The sequence below is a fragment of the Melopsittacus undulatus genome, chromosome 14, assembly GCF_012275295.1.
Source record: "Melopsittacus undulatus isolate bMelUnd1 chromosome 14, bMelUnd1.mat.Z, whole genome shotgun sequence".
In the NCBI taxonomy this organism is placed as follows: domain Eukaryota; kingdom Metazoa; phylum Chordata; class Aves; order Psittaciformes; family Psittaculidae; genus Melopsittacus; species Melopsittacus undulatus.
The window spans coordinates 2,192,453-2,207,739 of NC_047540.1; the positions used below are offsets into that span (position 1 = coordinate 2,192,453).

Below are 15,287 nucleotides of genomic sequence, written 5' to 3' on the forward strand. Positions count from 1 at the left end.
AGTCAGTGGCTCCTTTTGTAAGTGATCAGCTTCTTACCCCAGCACTTTACACGCGCTGCCCAACAAAAGAGACCTTTTACATGTCAATTTATTTTCAGACAAGCATATCTGAAAGGGAGTTTCTCTCCGGAGTAGAATTAGTATTAATGGCAGGTGTTCAGTGTGACACAAAGGGAGGAAGGCTGAAGTTAGCTGAGCTTAAGCAGGAAGACAGCTTGATGTTTTAATAACCAGAGGCAAGAAAATGGAATGGCAGCGGCCCTCCAGCTTTCATAGCATGAATGAAGGTTTTATTCAGAGCCTCCGATGTACTTGCAAAAGAAGACCCTGAAATATTTAAAACGTTTTCTCTGCATTCAAAGGGGGATTAAATTGTTGAATATTAGATGAAAGCGCAGCAGCCGCCCCACATACCCTCACACACACTCAGAGCCACTGAGTGTTTCTGAAGCCTCCCACGTTCTTGGGAAGGCTGCAGTGGCTACCACGAGGAGCTGGTGGTACCCAGGATGTCATCAGCTGCATAGTCACTGGCCACAAATGCCTAAGGACACAGGAAAAAAGAAAGACATGAACTAAGCGGAAGGTGGGGACTTGAAGAGGGCATTGGAATTAGTTGGGTGGAAGTTGAAAAGCAAAGCGGTTGCTCAGTGAAGTTTCGCTAAGGGAAAGGAAGGATGATTGCTGAGAAAGTTCCTGACCTGCAGTTTTAAAGAGAGCCTAAAATAACCATGATGGGAATATCTATCAGGCCAAAATACATTTATTTATGCTCTGGTTAATTTGACAGAGGTCAGAACCGCATCATTAAGAGGAAGGCATGACTACTTCACACAGTGGGAAGCAGGAAAACAGCCTCTCAGCCAGGTCAACCTCTTTACAACAGAAAAGTTGCTGCTTTACCCCCCAGAAGGGGAAAGTTTAACCTTTCTTATACAGAAGCTGTATTATGTAGAGCTGTTCAATACTGTTTGCAGGCTCCTTGTCTATAGATTAACGCATTATTTCCGCACAGGTTAATTCCGGGTTGACTCTGCTATTCGAGGCTGGATTCCAGGATTTCTGCTCCCTTGAGCTTCCCTATAGATGTACAGGACAAAATCCTAAAGGTCAAGTCAACTATTAAACACCTGAAATAACACAAGCAGTTTTCCTTGTAAAGATTTCCTCATGTATGGAAGTTAAATAGGGTTTTGTCCCTTTTCAAACCAAGACAAAGGTAACTCTATATTCTCTTTGTCCCAAATTAAAGCTGAAGGACTCAAACCCTTGTGAGAGCAGATTGTTGGGTCTTCTCTAAGACACAGGCTCCCCCCCAGTAGGCATTAGAGACCCAGCCTGACATGGGTCCAGTTTTCACCTCAAATGATACAATTCCAGTTAAGATGACAGCAGTTGGTCACAACTGTATCTTAGCCAAGGTTTAATACTGTTCAGGCTAAAAGCAGGAAGAGGAGAGGGTCCACCCGACCTGTTACAAACACCTCCAGTTCTCGTAGGCAGAAAGAGCAACAGGTCAATTTTTATTGAGGGCTGGAATTAAAAAAGTAACAGCACTTGGTTGATTCAGAACTAAAGATCAAGACTGATTTTTACTTACAGACCACTCAAAACAACTTGGTTGGAAGCACCCCAGGAAGCAAAGAGCCCTCCTTGTTCACTCTGCTCTCCAAAGTGATGGACGTTCCAAAGCTGCAGCTGCATCAAATGCAAAGTTCCTCTGCTTGAAGACCCCAGTGAGGCAGAGGGGTTTGACACTCCAGGTATTGTCTTATGGCCAGGCTCCTGTGCCCACAGAGCTCTGCACCCAGTTGTGTCCTACGCACCTTTGAGTTGTCACTCATTGACCAGAACCGTTACAAGGGAGGGTTCAGTAAAGGTTGTAATGTTTTTCCTGGCTGCTAATTGCAACCATTGACCATTTTGTACAAACAAGCCACCAGCCAAGCAGGGAGAACATTTGGTTTAAGACCCATCCTGACAGTCCATACAGTTAAGAGAGGTTCACAGTGAGTGGTGATCACCACCAGCACAACCAACCCCATCCACTGTTTCAGACCCTTAAAGCACAGTGTAGGAAACAGTCTGAAAATGGGCTTGAGTGTACCAGTGGGAAGATCCAGTGGGACTGGCTCCTCCTCTCAGCACTGGACACCAGGGCAGTACTTGGAATAAATAACAGAAAACCAAATTGTGACTATTTCAGCTTCTTCCTGGCTGCTCCAGGGATGAAGGCAGGACCTGCCTGGATGAGGGTATTGAGAGAGAGCTGTACACCTCAGAGAAGAAAATCTTAATGGAATTCTCCATTTTAGAGTAACTGGGACTAATAAAAAGGGAAAAAGGAAAGAGAAAGTTTCCCCTTTAGTTATACAATCAGCCAAAAGTAGTAGAAATTCATGTGAGAACCTTTGCTGGCTTCAGTCATAGCCTGAAGCACAGGAGCATTTGTCTGCAGTTCTTGTAGCTCTCCAGCCACCATGGAACCAGGGAGCATCAGCACTTCCCTGCAAGTCAGAGTGGGCCAGGGACTAGTTTCTAGCACAGTTTGCCTCCAAGTGTTGGCTTCTATTTTCACTAAAGTGTCCTGAGAGTAAAATTCCCCACATTCTGCCACCTTTCCCATTGATTCCTGCCTTATTCCACAACTGGATCTAATTACTTCCTAAAGCAAAGGGACCTATTGCACCTGAGAGAAGGTGGTGTAATGTGCAGCCCTACCAAAGTCCTGCTGATTTTCCCATCACAGGGGCAGATGAGAAAGCTTCACAGCTCTCCCAAAAGGCAGCAAGAATCATTACACCAGTACAACATGGGGAAACGACCCGGGTCACTTATTCTGCAGCTAAAAGTCAGTAAAATACCATCAACTGAATGACATGTTTATTGTAGGATTCAGAAAGAAACCCTGAGCTGTAGAACCAAGTTAAAAAGGGTGATTTGTTTCAGAGGTTCCTGCTAAGGAAAAAAACCCCAAAGACAGCAAAAGCAGCAGCCAGAGCAGCCCAAAGCCTAGGCTTTGCTTAGGAGAAGGTTCCTCTGTCATCCCCACCTGCACGGGTGACAAGCTCCCTGGGGGTGACGAGGAGAACATGAAGATGAGAGGGCAGAGGGGAGGAATGAACCAAACCCAGCAGGTTCTGGGCAGGGGGAGCACAAGAAATGGAGTCTGAAAAATCGACCTTAAACACACACAAGGGAAGGGGAAGGGGAGGGAAATCCCTTACAAACATGAGTGCAGATGGCAAGGGATCTGCAGGGTTAACTTTGGGAAGAGCATCCAAAGGTTCAAGGGGGGAAAAAGACCATAGCCTAAACCCCAAACTTGATGCAGTCTTCCAGCCACAATGGTGTTGGAAAGGATCAGTTCCAAGAAATGATGTAGCTACAAACAAATAACTGGCCCAACACAGGGAGGGGTGAATCAGAGCTGCTTTTTAGTGCCACTTGACATCAGTTATACATTCTAGTTCTCATATACACAGATGGATGTCTTCAAAAATTGACAATTTACACATTTCCAGAAAGATTTACAGAGAAGTTTTCTCAGTTCACACAAGGAGGACCCCAGCCTCAGAAACATGAAGGCACTTGCCCTTTGGAGAACAAGTCCTCAAGGGAGCTCCAGTATAGGCATTGAGCATCCGACTGCCTGCCCCTAGTGCTGGGTGAGTGTGCACAGCCTGGCTGCAGCCCCCCCAGCCTCACAGTGTGGTGGAAGGAAGTTTCTTTGCCCGCCTCTGTGCCAGAATGGAGACTTCAATGGGCTTCAGCTGGGGGGTTGGGTTGGAGTTGTTCAGTGCAGCATATGTGGCAGCCATCGCCCCCTTGGAGAGAAGGCACAAGAGGAGTTGTTTAGGTCTGGAAGAGCTATTTCAGGCTTTACAAGAGGAGGGACCAGAGTAGCCAGACCCACAAAGAAAGCCAAAGGCATCTTTCTTGTTTTGAGCAACTTGATCTAGTGGAAGGTGTCCCTCCTCATTGCAGGGGGGTTGGATTAGGTGACCCCTGAAGGTCCCATCCAACCCAAACCATTCTGTGATTCTCTGATGCTTTTTTCTTTAAATCTCCCTCCCATACTGACATACCATTAAAGAACCTCCCTAGGTTTTCCTGTCCAAATCCCCACCTTCTCATGTATTGCCTCCCCTGGCCCACAACCGCTCCAACCTCCCATTCTGCATTGCCCACACCACCGGCACCACTGCTCTCCAAAGCACCCAAGATACATGAGGAGCCAGCTGAAGATCCAGCCCAAACTTTGTACCTTTACAAGCTGAAGGTCCTGGTGATTCAGATGGCTCTGGGGCAAGCTGTTTTTCTGTGTTATCCACGGGTGCTGCAGTACCTGCTCGACTGTTAGACGCTGGTGAGGATCTACGTGAAGCATCTTTGATACCAGATCCTAGGGGCACCGTTTGGGAAGTTAGACTTTAGAAGATTTCATAACTTTAAATGCAGCAATACCACTTGTCCACCCCCAAATTAGGATTTAAACTCAAGAAGCCAAGTTTAAAGTCTCCAGACATCAATCTCTTGTATAAAATATGGGTTTGGTTGGCCTGGGAGGTATAACACAGCAGCAAACCCTGCACGGGTTAAGCATGAGGTTGGTGTTCCAGGCAAATAGTCACAGCCACAGCTAAAAGAAAGCAAGGAGAGACACACTGCTATTCTTGGGATAGCAGCCACACTGCTGGTTTTCTCCTCCCTTGTGTCCTCCCTCCCCAGCCTGCTTTAAACTTGCCTCTCAGTCCCTGGCTGTGCTTGACCACAGCCCTTTAATGTAACACAGATGAATATCAAACCGTACCTTGGCCATGTCAGAAACAGTGTCCCAGTTGCCTCCGCTGATGCGGAGCTCCCCGCTGCCTATCCGGCTCAGGATCTCTTCTGGAGTGTCACTGGGATCATTTACAAATGGAGTGCAGCTGGGGAGAGAAGAGAGAGCATTTGATTTACTGTCCTGTGACCCAGGCAGAGAGCAGAGGGAGCAGAGACCAAGGAGAGACCCAACTGTTCCCTTCCAGCGAGACAGAGGCACTTACCCTGCGAGCAAAGTATAGAGGAGCACTCCCAGGCTCCAGATGTCACAGCTCTTGTCGTAGCCCTGGCGTTTTAGTACCTGAACAGAACAAGCAAAGGAAAACAAAGAGAATTTGGTTCTTGTTGAGCTCCCTTCAGCTTGTGCAGAGTAATTTGAGCTCTGCCTGAAGTCCATCTGCAAAGCTGCTGGAGTCCAGGACAGCAGCATCTTGGATTAAAGATCAGGATTCAGATCGGGTTTTGGTTTCATGGAACAGAGGAACCCCTCAGGACAACAAAACAAGTGAGAAAGAAGCCCTGGTCCAGTGTGGTGACACTGCATGCACGCTCCATGGCATGCTGGATCTTTTTCTTTCTTCCCCACCAAGATAACTGAGTGGAAAATCATCCCACCTCTTCTAACAGGTCAGGTAATCAGGATGGGAAGCAGCCTAGAAAATCACTGGGATTTTGAAGCATCAGTACCCTAAGGAAACCCCCTCATAAGGACAGTACGAGCTGGAGGACTGCACTCTAACTGCGCTTGAGATCCCCTATTTGTTCATTAGTACAAGTGGTATTTCTGTGATTACCTCTTCCAGGACAGAGCATGTCAGAGCAGAGGGGCAGAGCCAGGGGAGAGCCATGGGAGCTGAAGACCCAGCAGGTCAGGAAGGTGCTCACCTCTGGTGCCACGAAGTTTGCTGTGTAACAAGGAGTCATGAGGAGGCCATTCTCAGCCCTCAGCTGCTTGGCAAAGCCAAAGTCACAAATGCGGATGCTTTCAGGGTTCCCTGACTGATCCACGTAGAGAATATTACTGGGTTTCAAGTCCCTGTGAACCACCTGTGAAGCAAAGAAAGTGCCATTCCCAGGTAGGTCTCAGAGAAAGCTCTGGAGCTGCATCAGGACACTCAACCCCTGCTCTGCCCCAACATCTGGCTTGCCAGGACAGCAACACCAGCAAGACATAACAGTCCTGAGAGGCAGAGTCACTCTGCAGAAGAGAGGGATCCCAGTGCAATGCCAGACAGGTTCCATGTGTAACCATACTCACCCCTTGGGAATGCAGGTACTCCACTGTTTTACACAGGGTGTGCAGGATGGAGCTGGCTTCTCTCTCGGAGAAGAACATCTGTCTGAGGAGTCTATCCAGCAGCTCCCCTCCTCTCATCAGCTCGGTCACCAGGAACACACGCTTCCCATCGTCATACACCTACCAAAGCCAGGATGAAGGATGGGCCAAAAAGCATTTCAAGAGTTTCCCTTTTGTTCTTTACCCCCAGACAGAAATCATCAATGCAGAGGTGGGGCTGGGAATGCTTCCCCACCCCAAAGTGACACAGTGAGCAGGGCTGCAGGGTTGCCCATGCTGGAGCTGCATTCTGCCCCCCAAGAGACCAGCCTGCACTTCCTAAACCCAAATAGAGGGAAGTCATTCAAGTCACACTCACATCTTTCAAGGTGATGATGTTTGGATGCTGCCCATATCGCAGGAGGATTTCTATTTCCTCAGAAGGGTCTCGCCTCCTCCTGTCAATAACCTGCAGGAGTATGGACAAGCGTTAGCCACAGGGGGGTGAGAAGGGGACCTGGACAAAGCAAAACAGCTGTTTGGAGCCCTGCAGAGATCCTGTCCCCTGCTCTCTTTAGCAATAAGCTCTAGACATCCCCTAATTGCTTCATCAGGTCTGTGTCTCCAAACCCCAAAGTTTTATGTCTGGCTTATTTGTTAAGATCTGACATAGCCAGAGCAAGCTTTGCAAAGAAAGGTGAGATACTGTCCTTCCTCTGAGAGAACACTGCTTCCCTACTATTCCCAGTTAAGAGAGCTTGTGCAGTTAGATGTGCAGCAACACATAAAGTCTATTTATGCCCTACCCAAGCAGGGAAAGCAATTTAATTCCTGGATGCTGTTTTGGTCATTATGGAGATGAACAGAAATCTAACAGGGGGGTTCAGTTCAGATGATAAATCTCAGACCTTGACTGCGTATTCCCTGTTGGTTGCTTTATGAATGCAGCGTTTACACACTGAGAAGGAGCCGATGCCGATCACTTCCTTCACCACGTAACCATCACTGAACTGGACGTTCTTGCCATGCAGTTGCTGCAAGAGGAAAGGGGAGAGCAGATGAGCTGGGAGGGTTCAGGGAAGGGTTTGTGCAACGTGATGAGCTAACTGCAACACGGAGCAAGCTGACAGACTGCTGTCTGCTACATCCCACAGCTTCTCCTGCCTGGGGAGAGGGAGGAGGAGAGAACAAGGCAGATATAGGTCAGTGGGCTAACGCTCTCTGCATCTAGCATGGTGCATTTCAGTGGCACCTTTTAAACCACACATCTCCCACCAGCAGGGGTCTACCTGGGGAGAGGAAAGCAGAGATTCACATTGCCCTGACAACCTCTGCATGTGACAGCCAACCCAAATGAAAGAACAGGATGGCAAGAACTCAGAACAGACCCACAGTGCCTCAGGCTTCCTGTTAGTTCAGCTCCCACAGACCCACACTGGGGTATTACTGCAGCTTCCAACAGTTCTTCCTCTGTCCCCATGTACCTGTACAACCGACTGTAGAGGTGACGGGGCTGGTTTCACCTTGACATCCTCCATCAACCCGGTCGCCACGAAACTGAAGTCTTGGAAGAGCTGATGGGCTCCTGCACTCAGGGGGATGCCTGGGGAATCTGCAACAGGATTTGAGGGACAGCATGAAGATCGCAAGCCCTGTGGAAGCAGGGAGCTATGGCTTCTCTTTAGTCTATTCCAGACAAGAGCCACACCACACAGCACTGAGCTCCCCTTTAACACCCATGTACACATCTGGGTCATCTCCTCAGTGCTGCGACCATTGGCAGCATGAGCAGGAGGCAGACCTTGCTCTCCTGGCACCAGCAAACTGGTATCATTTCACACAGGAAACTTTGGCTTTGTGTGGATTCCTACAAACCTTTTGGTGTACGTGATGTAAAGTCTGTGTCAAAATAGAAGGTGTCATCTGGCTGCCCCACTGCAGGCTTGAAGGGGGGCTTGATTTCCCTGCGGTACAGCTTCTGCAAAACAAAGACAGCTCCAAAGTGCTCCCATAGGTCAGTGTGCCCTCAGAAGGGTGCAAAGGCTCAGGAGGAATGAGGTTTTGCCAAAGCAGAAACAGCTCTGTGGCTTAGCATTTACAGCTCAGCATGCCGAGGGAAGACTTCATGGCTGGTGAGGCACTTGGGGATTAGCTTGTGGAGAACTCTTACAAGTTCTATTAAATCAAGAAAGAAAAGTGTTCTATCTGTAACTCAGCCCCACTCCAAAAGCAGTATCCATAGAGTGTTTATCTCACCAGGTTCTGCCTCCTCCTAACTCCTATTAGGGCTCTGCTGACATATCTCAGCAGGGACAGCCAGAGGAGATGCTCCAGGAGGACGTTTGTATCCCAGCACTCTCCCAGGTAGCCTTTTAAAAGTGCTTCTTGAAGCCAGACATTGAAAGAAGCATCACTGGCATTGCTGGGTTCAGTCGAGGAGCTGCTGGGTGCCTCGAAAGCATTACAAAACTGATCTTCAAAATCCCTTACCAAGTAAGGGAAAACAGGGAAGAAACACAGTGATGTGGTAGGGCAGGGAGTTGGCCATAAGCAGTTGGGAAATGGTGGTTCAGTGATCACCCTGCTCCTCTGTACAAAACAAGGTATGGCCTTGCCAGAAATGCTTCCCTAATTCCTTCCCACTTTGTGCAAGACAATCCTTGTTGTGCCAAACCCCAATGAAAACTTGCACCTTACTCCTGAGACAGGAGTACATTCAAACGCAGGTGAGATCATGGGCAGCTCAGGTATGGGACAGTTATTCACATGACAAACAGGATTTTAGTTTTGGGAAGGATTATCGCAACAGATGGAAATGGGGATTAGAGGCTCTCCCATAAGTGGGTAAGCAACATGACCATGTTATTATTGCAGCCAGAACTGCACTGCTGGTGTGGAGTAGTGAGGAAGTTTGCTCTTATGTTTCTGATACTCACATTCCAGTCAATGATGGAGTAGAAAGGATGGCGCTTGATCTCTTCTGCTCCATCTGGTCCAGCACCTGGAAGATGCACCCATGGAGTGTGTTGCATTAAACCACAAAGCGAAGGCTGACACCATGTATGCAACACAGCCAGGTATTATAGGGAGCCTGGCTGCAATTAAACAAGCCCATTAACCAAGCACAAGCACAAACATGCGGCTGACCCAGGAGGACGTGAGAGGCCCCGGGAGGGCATCAGGTGCATTCAGAAACCCCCACAACTGCCTTACCTAATCTGTGGGCTGGGTTCCTCTTCAACAGGGCTCGCATGAGGCTCTGTGCTTCAGCGCTTAGGAACTGTGGAATGCCCAGCTTTGTTCTGGGGAGGAAGTTATGCAATTGGTTGCAGGTTGGAAGAAGTCAACCCACAAGCTGAATGCAGCACGTCCACCCCCCAAAGTACAATCATCTCTTTGGCATCTACACTGCACCCTTCAAACTGACTGCTGAGACAAATCCACTTGCCAAATAACGCCATGAAGTTGCGAGAGCCCCCAGATTGCAACACACTCAGGGAAGGAGCAGCAGCTCACCTCCTGTTCATATGTGAAAGAGAAACCCCTCTTACGTGAGGATGCTGTTCATCGTCTCCCTGCGATCCTTCCCCTGGAAGGGCACTGAGCCCGTGAGCATTTCAAACTGGCAGGGAAAGAGAAGGGGAGGTCACGATGGAGCAAGACTGAGGATTGCACAGATCCCACTGCACCTTCATCTGGGAGCCCACCAAAGCTTGTAAAGAGCTTGCAAGGGGCCAAAAGCCTAAGCTCTTAAAAGATAGCTGATGTGTTTTCTCAGGAGGAGCTTGGTTCACAAGGTTTGCAGGAGAAACACGTTCAAGCCCTCAGCTTCAGGACCTACCAGATGGTGGCACTAGATCTGCGCGGACATGGACATCCCAATGCTGGGATGGACATGGCCATCCCCACGCTGTGCACCCCAGCACTCACTGGGACAGCAGCAGCTCTGCCTACCCCCAGGAACATGCGCTGCTGGCTGGGGGCCTGGACAGGCTGATACAGAGCCCTTTTGGGGAGCCTGGAGAACATCCCCAGGCCAGGACGTCCACCAGACATGTGGAATCATGCTGGGGTGTTGCAGAGCTCCCACACACGCTATTGGGTACCCACCATTAACACCCCATACGACCACCAGTCAGCACTGTGCGAGTGGCCCTGCCGAGTCAAAACTTCTGGTGCCATATATGCCACTGTCCCACAGAAGGAAAAGGCTTTCTTCCCGTGGTCTATAGCCTTCTTACTCAAGCCAAAATCTACATAACAGGAAAACAGTCAGTGTTCATCCGTGTGCTCTGAGCAATCACACAGAGAGGCCTAAGAGGAGTTCTGTGTTTCAAGAGCCAGCCTTGCTGGGGCACAAGGCTTTTGTGGAGTCCCTTACCTGTGAGTTTGATGTGTCCTTCCTCATCCAAGAGGATGCTACAGCATGAATGGAAAAAGCAAGTTGTTACTGTCTGCAATAAGGGCTGAGAGGAAGCACACAGAGCAGAGGCTGGTCTGAGATGCTCTCAGAATAGAGGAGAAAGTTATCTGTCTCTTGCCCCAGTGCTTTAAGCTCCATCACCAAGACATGAGTGGGAACAAGAGCAGCTCCCTTCTCTCTACACCCTCAACTTCACACTGAACAAATGCCCCACCTTGGATCTTCTTATAAGAATAAGCAAGCCATGCAGCTGGTGTGCACCTCTACAGAGGCCCAGCCTGGTCCCTTTTCCCTCTGAAGGCTCTCAGTAGCTTAAAGCTGGAGCCCAGAGAGTGCCAAGGATTCCTGCTCAGACATGTGGCACACACATGCTGCCTCCACCATGCTCCTGGCCCTCACTGCTGCTATGAGGAGCAGGAGCCTTGTCAACTGGCACTGCCACCTTCCATCTGCCTGGCCTGGGGCATCGCTCAGCTCTGCTGGCTCCAGGCCTGGGGCTGAGCTGAAGCATGGGCTTCCCTGCCTCTGCTTTGCCACACGTACTTCTCCGGTTTGAGATCCCTGTAGATGATTCCCAGGCTGTGCAAGTGGTCGAGCCCCAGCACCAGCTCCGCAAGGTAGAACTTGATGTCCTCCTCGGTGAACATGAGCTGCAGGAAGGGAGAGGGAGCAGACAGGCGCTGGGGTTACAATGCTGCCAGTGGGACCACCTCTGCTGCCCCTTTCACATCCGAGTTGCTCTCTCCTGCCCTTTCAGTCCCAAGTTTCCCAGCCATCCTGAAGCAGGAATTAAGCAGCAGCACCGAACGAACAAAGCAGATTGCTGAGCAGCAGGCATGCTTCCCAAGAGCTCTTTGCTTAGGTTTGCCAGGTTATGTTCCCAGTTGTCTTCACCTGGCACAACTTCTCCTTCCCCCTCCCATTCCCTGCCCTGGCTTCATCCCAGGGAGGTGACACAACCGCCCAACACTGCAGCACAACACGGTTCTGCCTGGGTTCACTCTTAATGTGATGCTCAGCAGAGGTGAGACCTGCCTCCTGTGCTGCTGCTTTGCTGCAGAGGGCAGGGCTTCTGAGACATCCCCTCCTGTTGCCAGCTCTGGGCTAGCACCAGCTTGGAAGTCGTTTCCAACCCTCTCCAAGACTTTGTGTAAGGATCAATTGCTTCTCCCAGAGCCTCAGCAACCCACCAAGATACCAGAGCATACCCACCTCTTGGGAAAGCAGAGTGAAAAGGTCACCTCCTCTGAGGAAATCCAAGATGAGGTACAGCTTCCCCTCTGTCTGGAATGCTGAAACACAAGCCGGAGCAGGGATCAGCCCCCTCTGCTGAGGGGTGTAACGTTAATCACTTAAATCCCAGTGGCTCCAGTTGTGCAGATGCCCTGCATGGTTACTGGTTAAACACAGGTAGGGCTGATTATCTGGGGTAAATGAGACAGCCTGTCCATGACATTGAAACTGGAGCTCACCAGCAGCATCCTGGCATTGCAGATAATCCTCATTTTATGTGGAGCTGGTTCCCTTTCAGCCAGTGATGCCCTGCTGAAAGGGCTGTTTCCTAAGAGAAGCACTGGTCACTTTACAGGGAAGAAGCTATTCTTGCCTTCCTGAGTCACAGCATTAATCCTGTCAAGCTCTGCTTTGGCCAGTTAGCTCTGCTGTCTCAATTTCTCCTCGTTTCATGTTCTATCCTCCAAGATTTGGTGTTTAAACCCCTCCTCCTGGTCTATGCTCTCTTTCCCATTCAATAGCTAGAGCAAGCATTGGACCAAAGACCTTTCTAGGAAAGGATCTGTGTTCAGGGGGTTGTGAAGGCTCCAGAGCAGCAACAGCCTTTGAGGGATACAGACTGATCTGGGCCTCTTCTCCATTTCAGGTATCTCCAGAAGCCTATTGGGGACCATGAGAGGTTCTCAGCATCCTCCAGGCAGATGCTGCTGCTGGATGCCTCATGCTTATCTACCTGCTCACGGCCAGCGTGCCTGGAGCAGCATCTTTCCTTATTGCCACTGCGTGTCTGAGCCCCTCTTCTAGTGCCCCAACTAGCTCCACACTCACCGTAGTGGAGTTTCACCACAAAGGGATGGTTTATATCAACCAGGATGTCCCTTTCTGTCCTTGTCCTATGTCGATCGCGCACTATGGGAAGAGAGAGGAATAGCTCAGAGAAAAAGGCTCATAGCATCCTGGTATCAGCCTTGTCCCCAGCCTTAAGCTCTTTAGTACCAGGCAGCTTGAGCCAGATCTTTTCCCACCTCCAACACTGCAACAAGGGTCTCTTACAGATGGAGACTGGGATAAAGATACCGCCTTTCCATCCAGCTCATGCAGGGCCAGCAATGACTGCTGTGACATCTCCCCAGCACTCCTTAAGACACTGCAGAGCCTCCTACCTCTCAGTGTTGCCTTCTTGAGCACTTTCATGGCATAGAGGTGATTGCTGTCTGGTGGCGTGATTTTTCTCACCAAGAAAACCTGAGGCAGAAGAACACCACATTTGCCAAGCACTAAACATCAACAGGAGGAACTGGATGCCTCCCAGAGCGGCAACCTCCCAGTAAACCTAAGCAGCAGCCAGGCACAGGCCTGGTAAGATGCACCTCAAGGTTTCCATGTGAAACCCCATGAGGTTTCTGGTGAAGAGCTGTGTGCAGACTCCTCTCACCCCCACCTCCAGCCGTTACAGCACTCGTGCTTTTATACTGCACTTTCCTCCTCTGTAGCCTTCCACACCTCTTGCTCGCTCCTGCAGTTCCTGCCTGGGAGCTGTGATCTGAAGCACTGATGCTTCACTGTACCACCAAGCCTCCTGGTGACTTGTTTGACAGCCAGATCAACTCCTTGTCATTCAGGTCCTGCATCCTCTGTGGATGTGACCTCCTTCCCTTCCCTGATGTGCCACATTCCATATTCAGGCAGCTTCAAAAAGACACCACCTTCCTTCTGCACAAAGCCCCCGCTGCGTTTGCCCATGGGGACAGCAGAGTCCTGTCCAAGCCCCCGCTGTCAGTGCTGGGAACTGCCTGACACGAAGCTGATTTAACAGGTGAGCAGATGGTCAGTGAGAGACTTGGATTATTTACACATTGACATAGATAAGAGTTACAGGTTAGTTCCTTCTCCCTTCACAGAAAGGAAACTGGACCAGAAACAGAGGCCAAAACCAGTCCCTGGCACACAGCCTTTAGAGGGCTGCAGGAGGTCCTTCTGCCCTGTATGACACCTGCATTCACAAGCAGGACACTCCTTGCCTCCTGATCACCTAAAGGAGAATTACAGGGAAGCTTTGGGCATACAGGCTGGTCTCAGAAGGCATCACTGATACAGTTGCCTTTCAGGTTACAAGCAATCGTTTGCTCATCAGTCAGATTCTCATGATCTGGTGGGAATCAGTAAAGTGGTTTTGTTGGGGACAGTCCCCTTCTGTCATCAGAATCATTGATGTGGTGTGACACAAAGGAAGAAGGGAACTCACCTTGCCGAAAGCGCCCTGACCCAGCACCTTCAGGAGCTCAAACTGGGAAGGATCTGCTTTCTCAGAGCCTTCCTTCACATGGTGGGTGATGCTGATTTTCTTCACAACACCTTCGCCCTGCAAAAGAGGGGACAAGCTGCCTGGGAATATACTCCTGAACACGGGAAAGCAAGTGTTATCAGAGTGAGGAGCAAGGGTTGTAGCTACAGCCTCACAGGAACCACATCTGTGAGAACCACGAAAGCTGGTGCTTGTCACAGGTATCTCCTGGCTTCAACATCTGGCCTTACTGACTCATTGGTAGGCTCACACCTTGTTCCATACCCTGCGCTCTCCCTGAAGGCTCTGCTCCTCGCACCACGGGCGCTGCACTGCTTTGAGCTGCGTTTCAGAAGGGTGCTTGAAAAGCACCTTCCTTTTTAAGGCACTGGTAGCAAAAACAGGAGTGTTTATGCCACAAAAAAATCCCACAACACAAAAATAAGGCACTGTTGTCAAAACACGGCCAGGGCTGGCAAAAACCAGACATGTTGGAGCCCATCTGCTCGGCAATCTGAGCAACTCCGCAACATAAGTCTTAGTGCATCTTCAGCACATACAGATGATGCTTTAACAGACTCAAGCCTTCAAGAAGATTGAGGGGAAGCCAAGGTCCCTGGCACATGTTTTGTTGAAAACACATTCTTTTATTGGAAAAAAATAAAGAAGAAAAAGAGATTTAATCCACAGGATCCAGAATGAACTCCCCAGGGCCAGCACACAAGAACAGCCACAGACCCCAGGGTGATGCTCCAACACCTCTTTTCCACAGCAAACCCTGTCCATACCATGGTGCACAAAGCCCAGGGTTCAGCTCATGAGGAACACCTTGTGCTGCTTTCTGTTTGCAGCCCAGGGTTATATCTCTCTATATAAAGAGACTTCTTATGCTACTTGCAGCTGCGCCTTTCCCTCTACTTCTCCTGATCACCCTGAGCCAGTACATCCTGACTTAGCTTGCCTCAGCCCCTCTCCCAACTGACCACAGGGAGAGCCCATTGGGCAGCCTGGACTCAACTCCCCACTTCTATAGACATGAATCTTACTCAGGCCAGAAATCCCATTGTAGCTGTATCTCCTGTAAGGGCAAGTCCAGGCTTCTTAGCACTTCAGTCCCATATTACCCAGTTATATGTGGTCTGGTCACTATTAGGACCTAAAGTGCAACAATTACATTCCAAAGGGCATTAAACTGTTGCTCTCTGCCCCTAGGGCAGACGTGGCCACCAGAGGTTGTCAGAAACTGG

General features: G+C 49.7%; 1 protein-coding gene across 1 annotated transcript; it reads right to left on the reverse strand.

Annotated features, from left to right (window-relative positions):
• Nucleotides 1-3,416: 3,416 nt before the first annotated feature.
• Nucleotides 3,417-14,113, reverse strand: RPS6KA1 (ribosomal protein S6 kinase A1). The gene is made up of 20 exons (XM_031043367.2): nucleotides 14,002-14,113; nucleotides 12,920-13,001; nucleotides 12,585-12,665; nucleotides 11,736-11,815; nucleotides 11,067-11,173; nucleotides 10,482-10,519; nucleotides 10,211-10,353; nucleotides 9,652-9,722; nucleotides 9,314-9,402; nucleotides 9,037-9,101; nucleotides 7,976-8,078; nucleotides 7,585-7,712; nucleotides 7,009-7,134; nucleotides 6,480-6,569; nucleotides 6,083-6,241; nucleotides 5,710-5,871; nucleotides 5,049-5,125; nucleotides 4,814-4,931; nucleotides 4,268-4,405; nucleotides 3,417-3,827 (listed from the first exon to the last, which is right to left on the reverse strand). Exons 2-20 carry the CDS (start codon nucleotides 12,948-12,950, stop codon nucleotides 3,705-3,707), a joined length of 1,929 nt encoding a protein of 642 aa, XP_030899227.2. The 5' UTR covers nucleotides 12,951-13,001; nucleotides 14,002-14,113; the 3' UTR covers nucleotides 3,417-3,704.
• Nucleotides 14,114-15,287: the final 1,174 nt, after the last annotated feature.

Excerpts from the sequence above, each read along its gene's own strand:
- RPS6KA1 (XM_031043367.2), bottom strand. The coding sequence starts at position 12,950 with ATGAAAGTGCTCAAGAAGGCAACACTGAGAG. Across the intron at positions 12,666-12,919 it reads CAAGAAGGCAACACTGAGAG|TGCGCGATCGACATAGGACA; the intron begins GTAGGAGGCTCT and ends CTCTTCCCATAG. Across the intron at positions 5,872-6,082 it reads AGTACCTGCATTCCCAAGGG|GTGGTTCACAGGGACTTGAA; the intron begins GTGAGTATGGTT and ends TTTGCTTCACAG.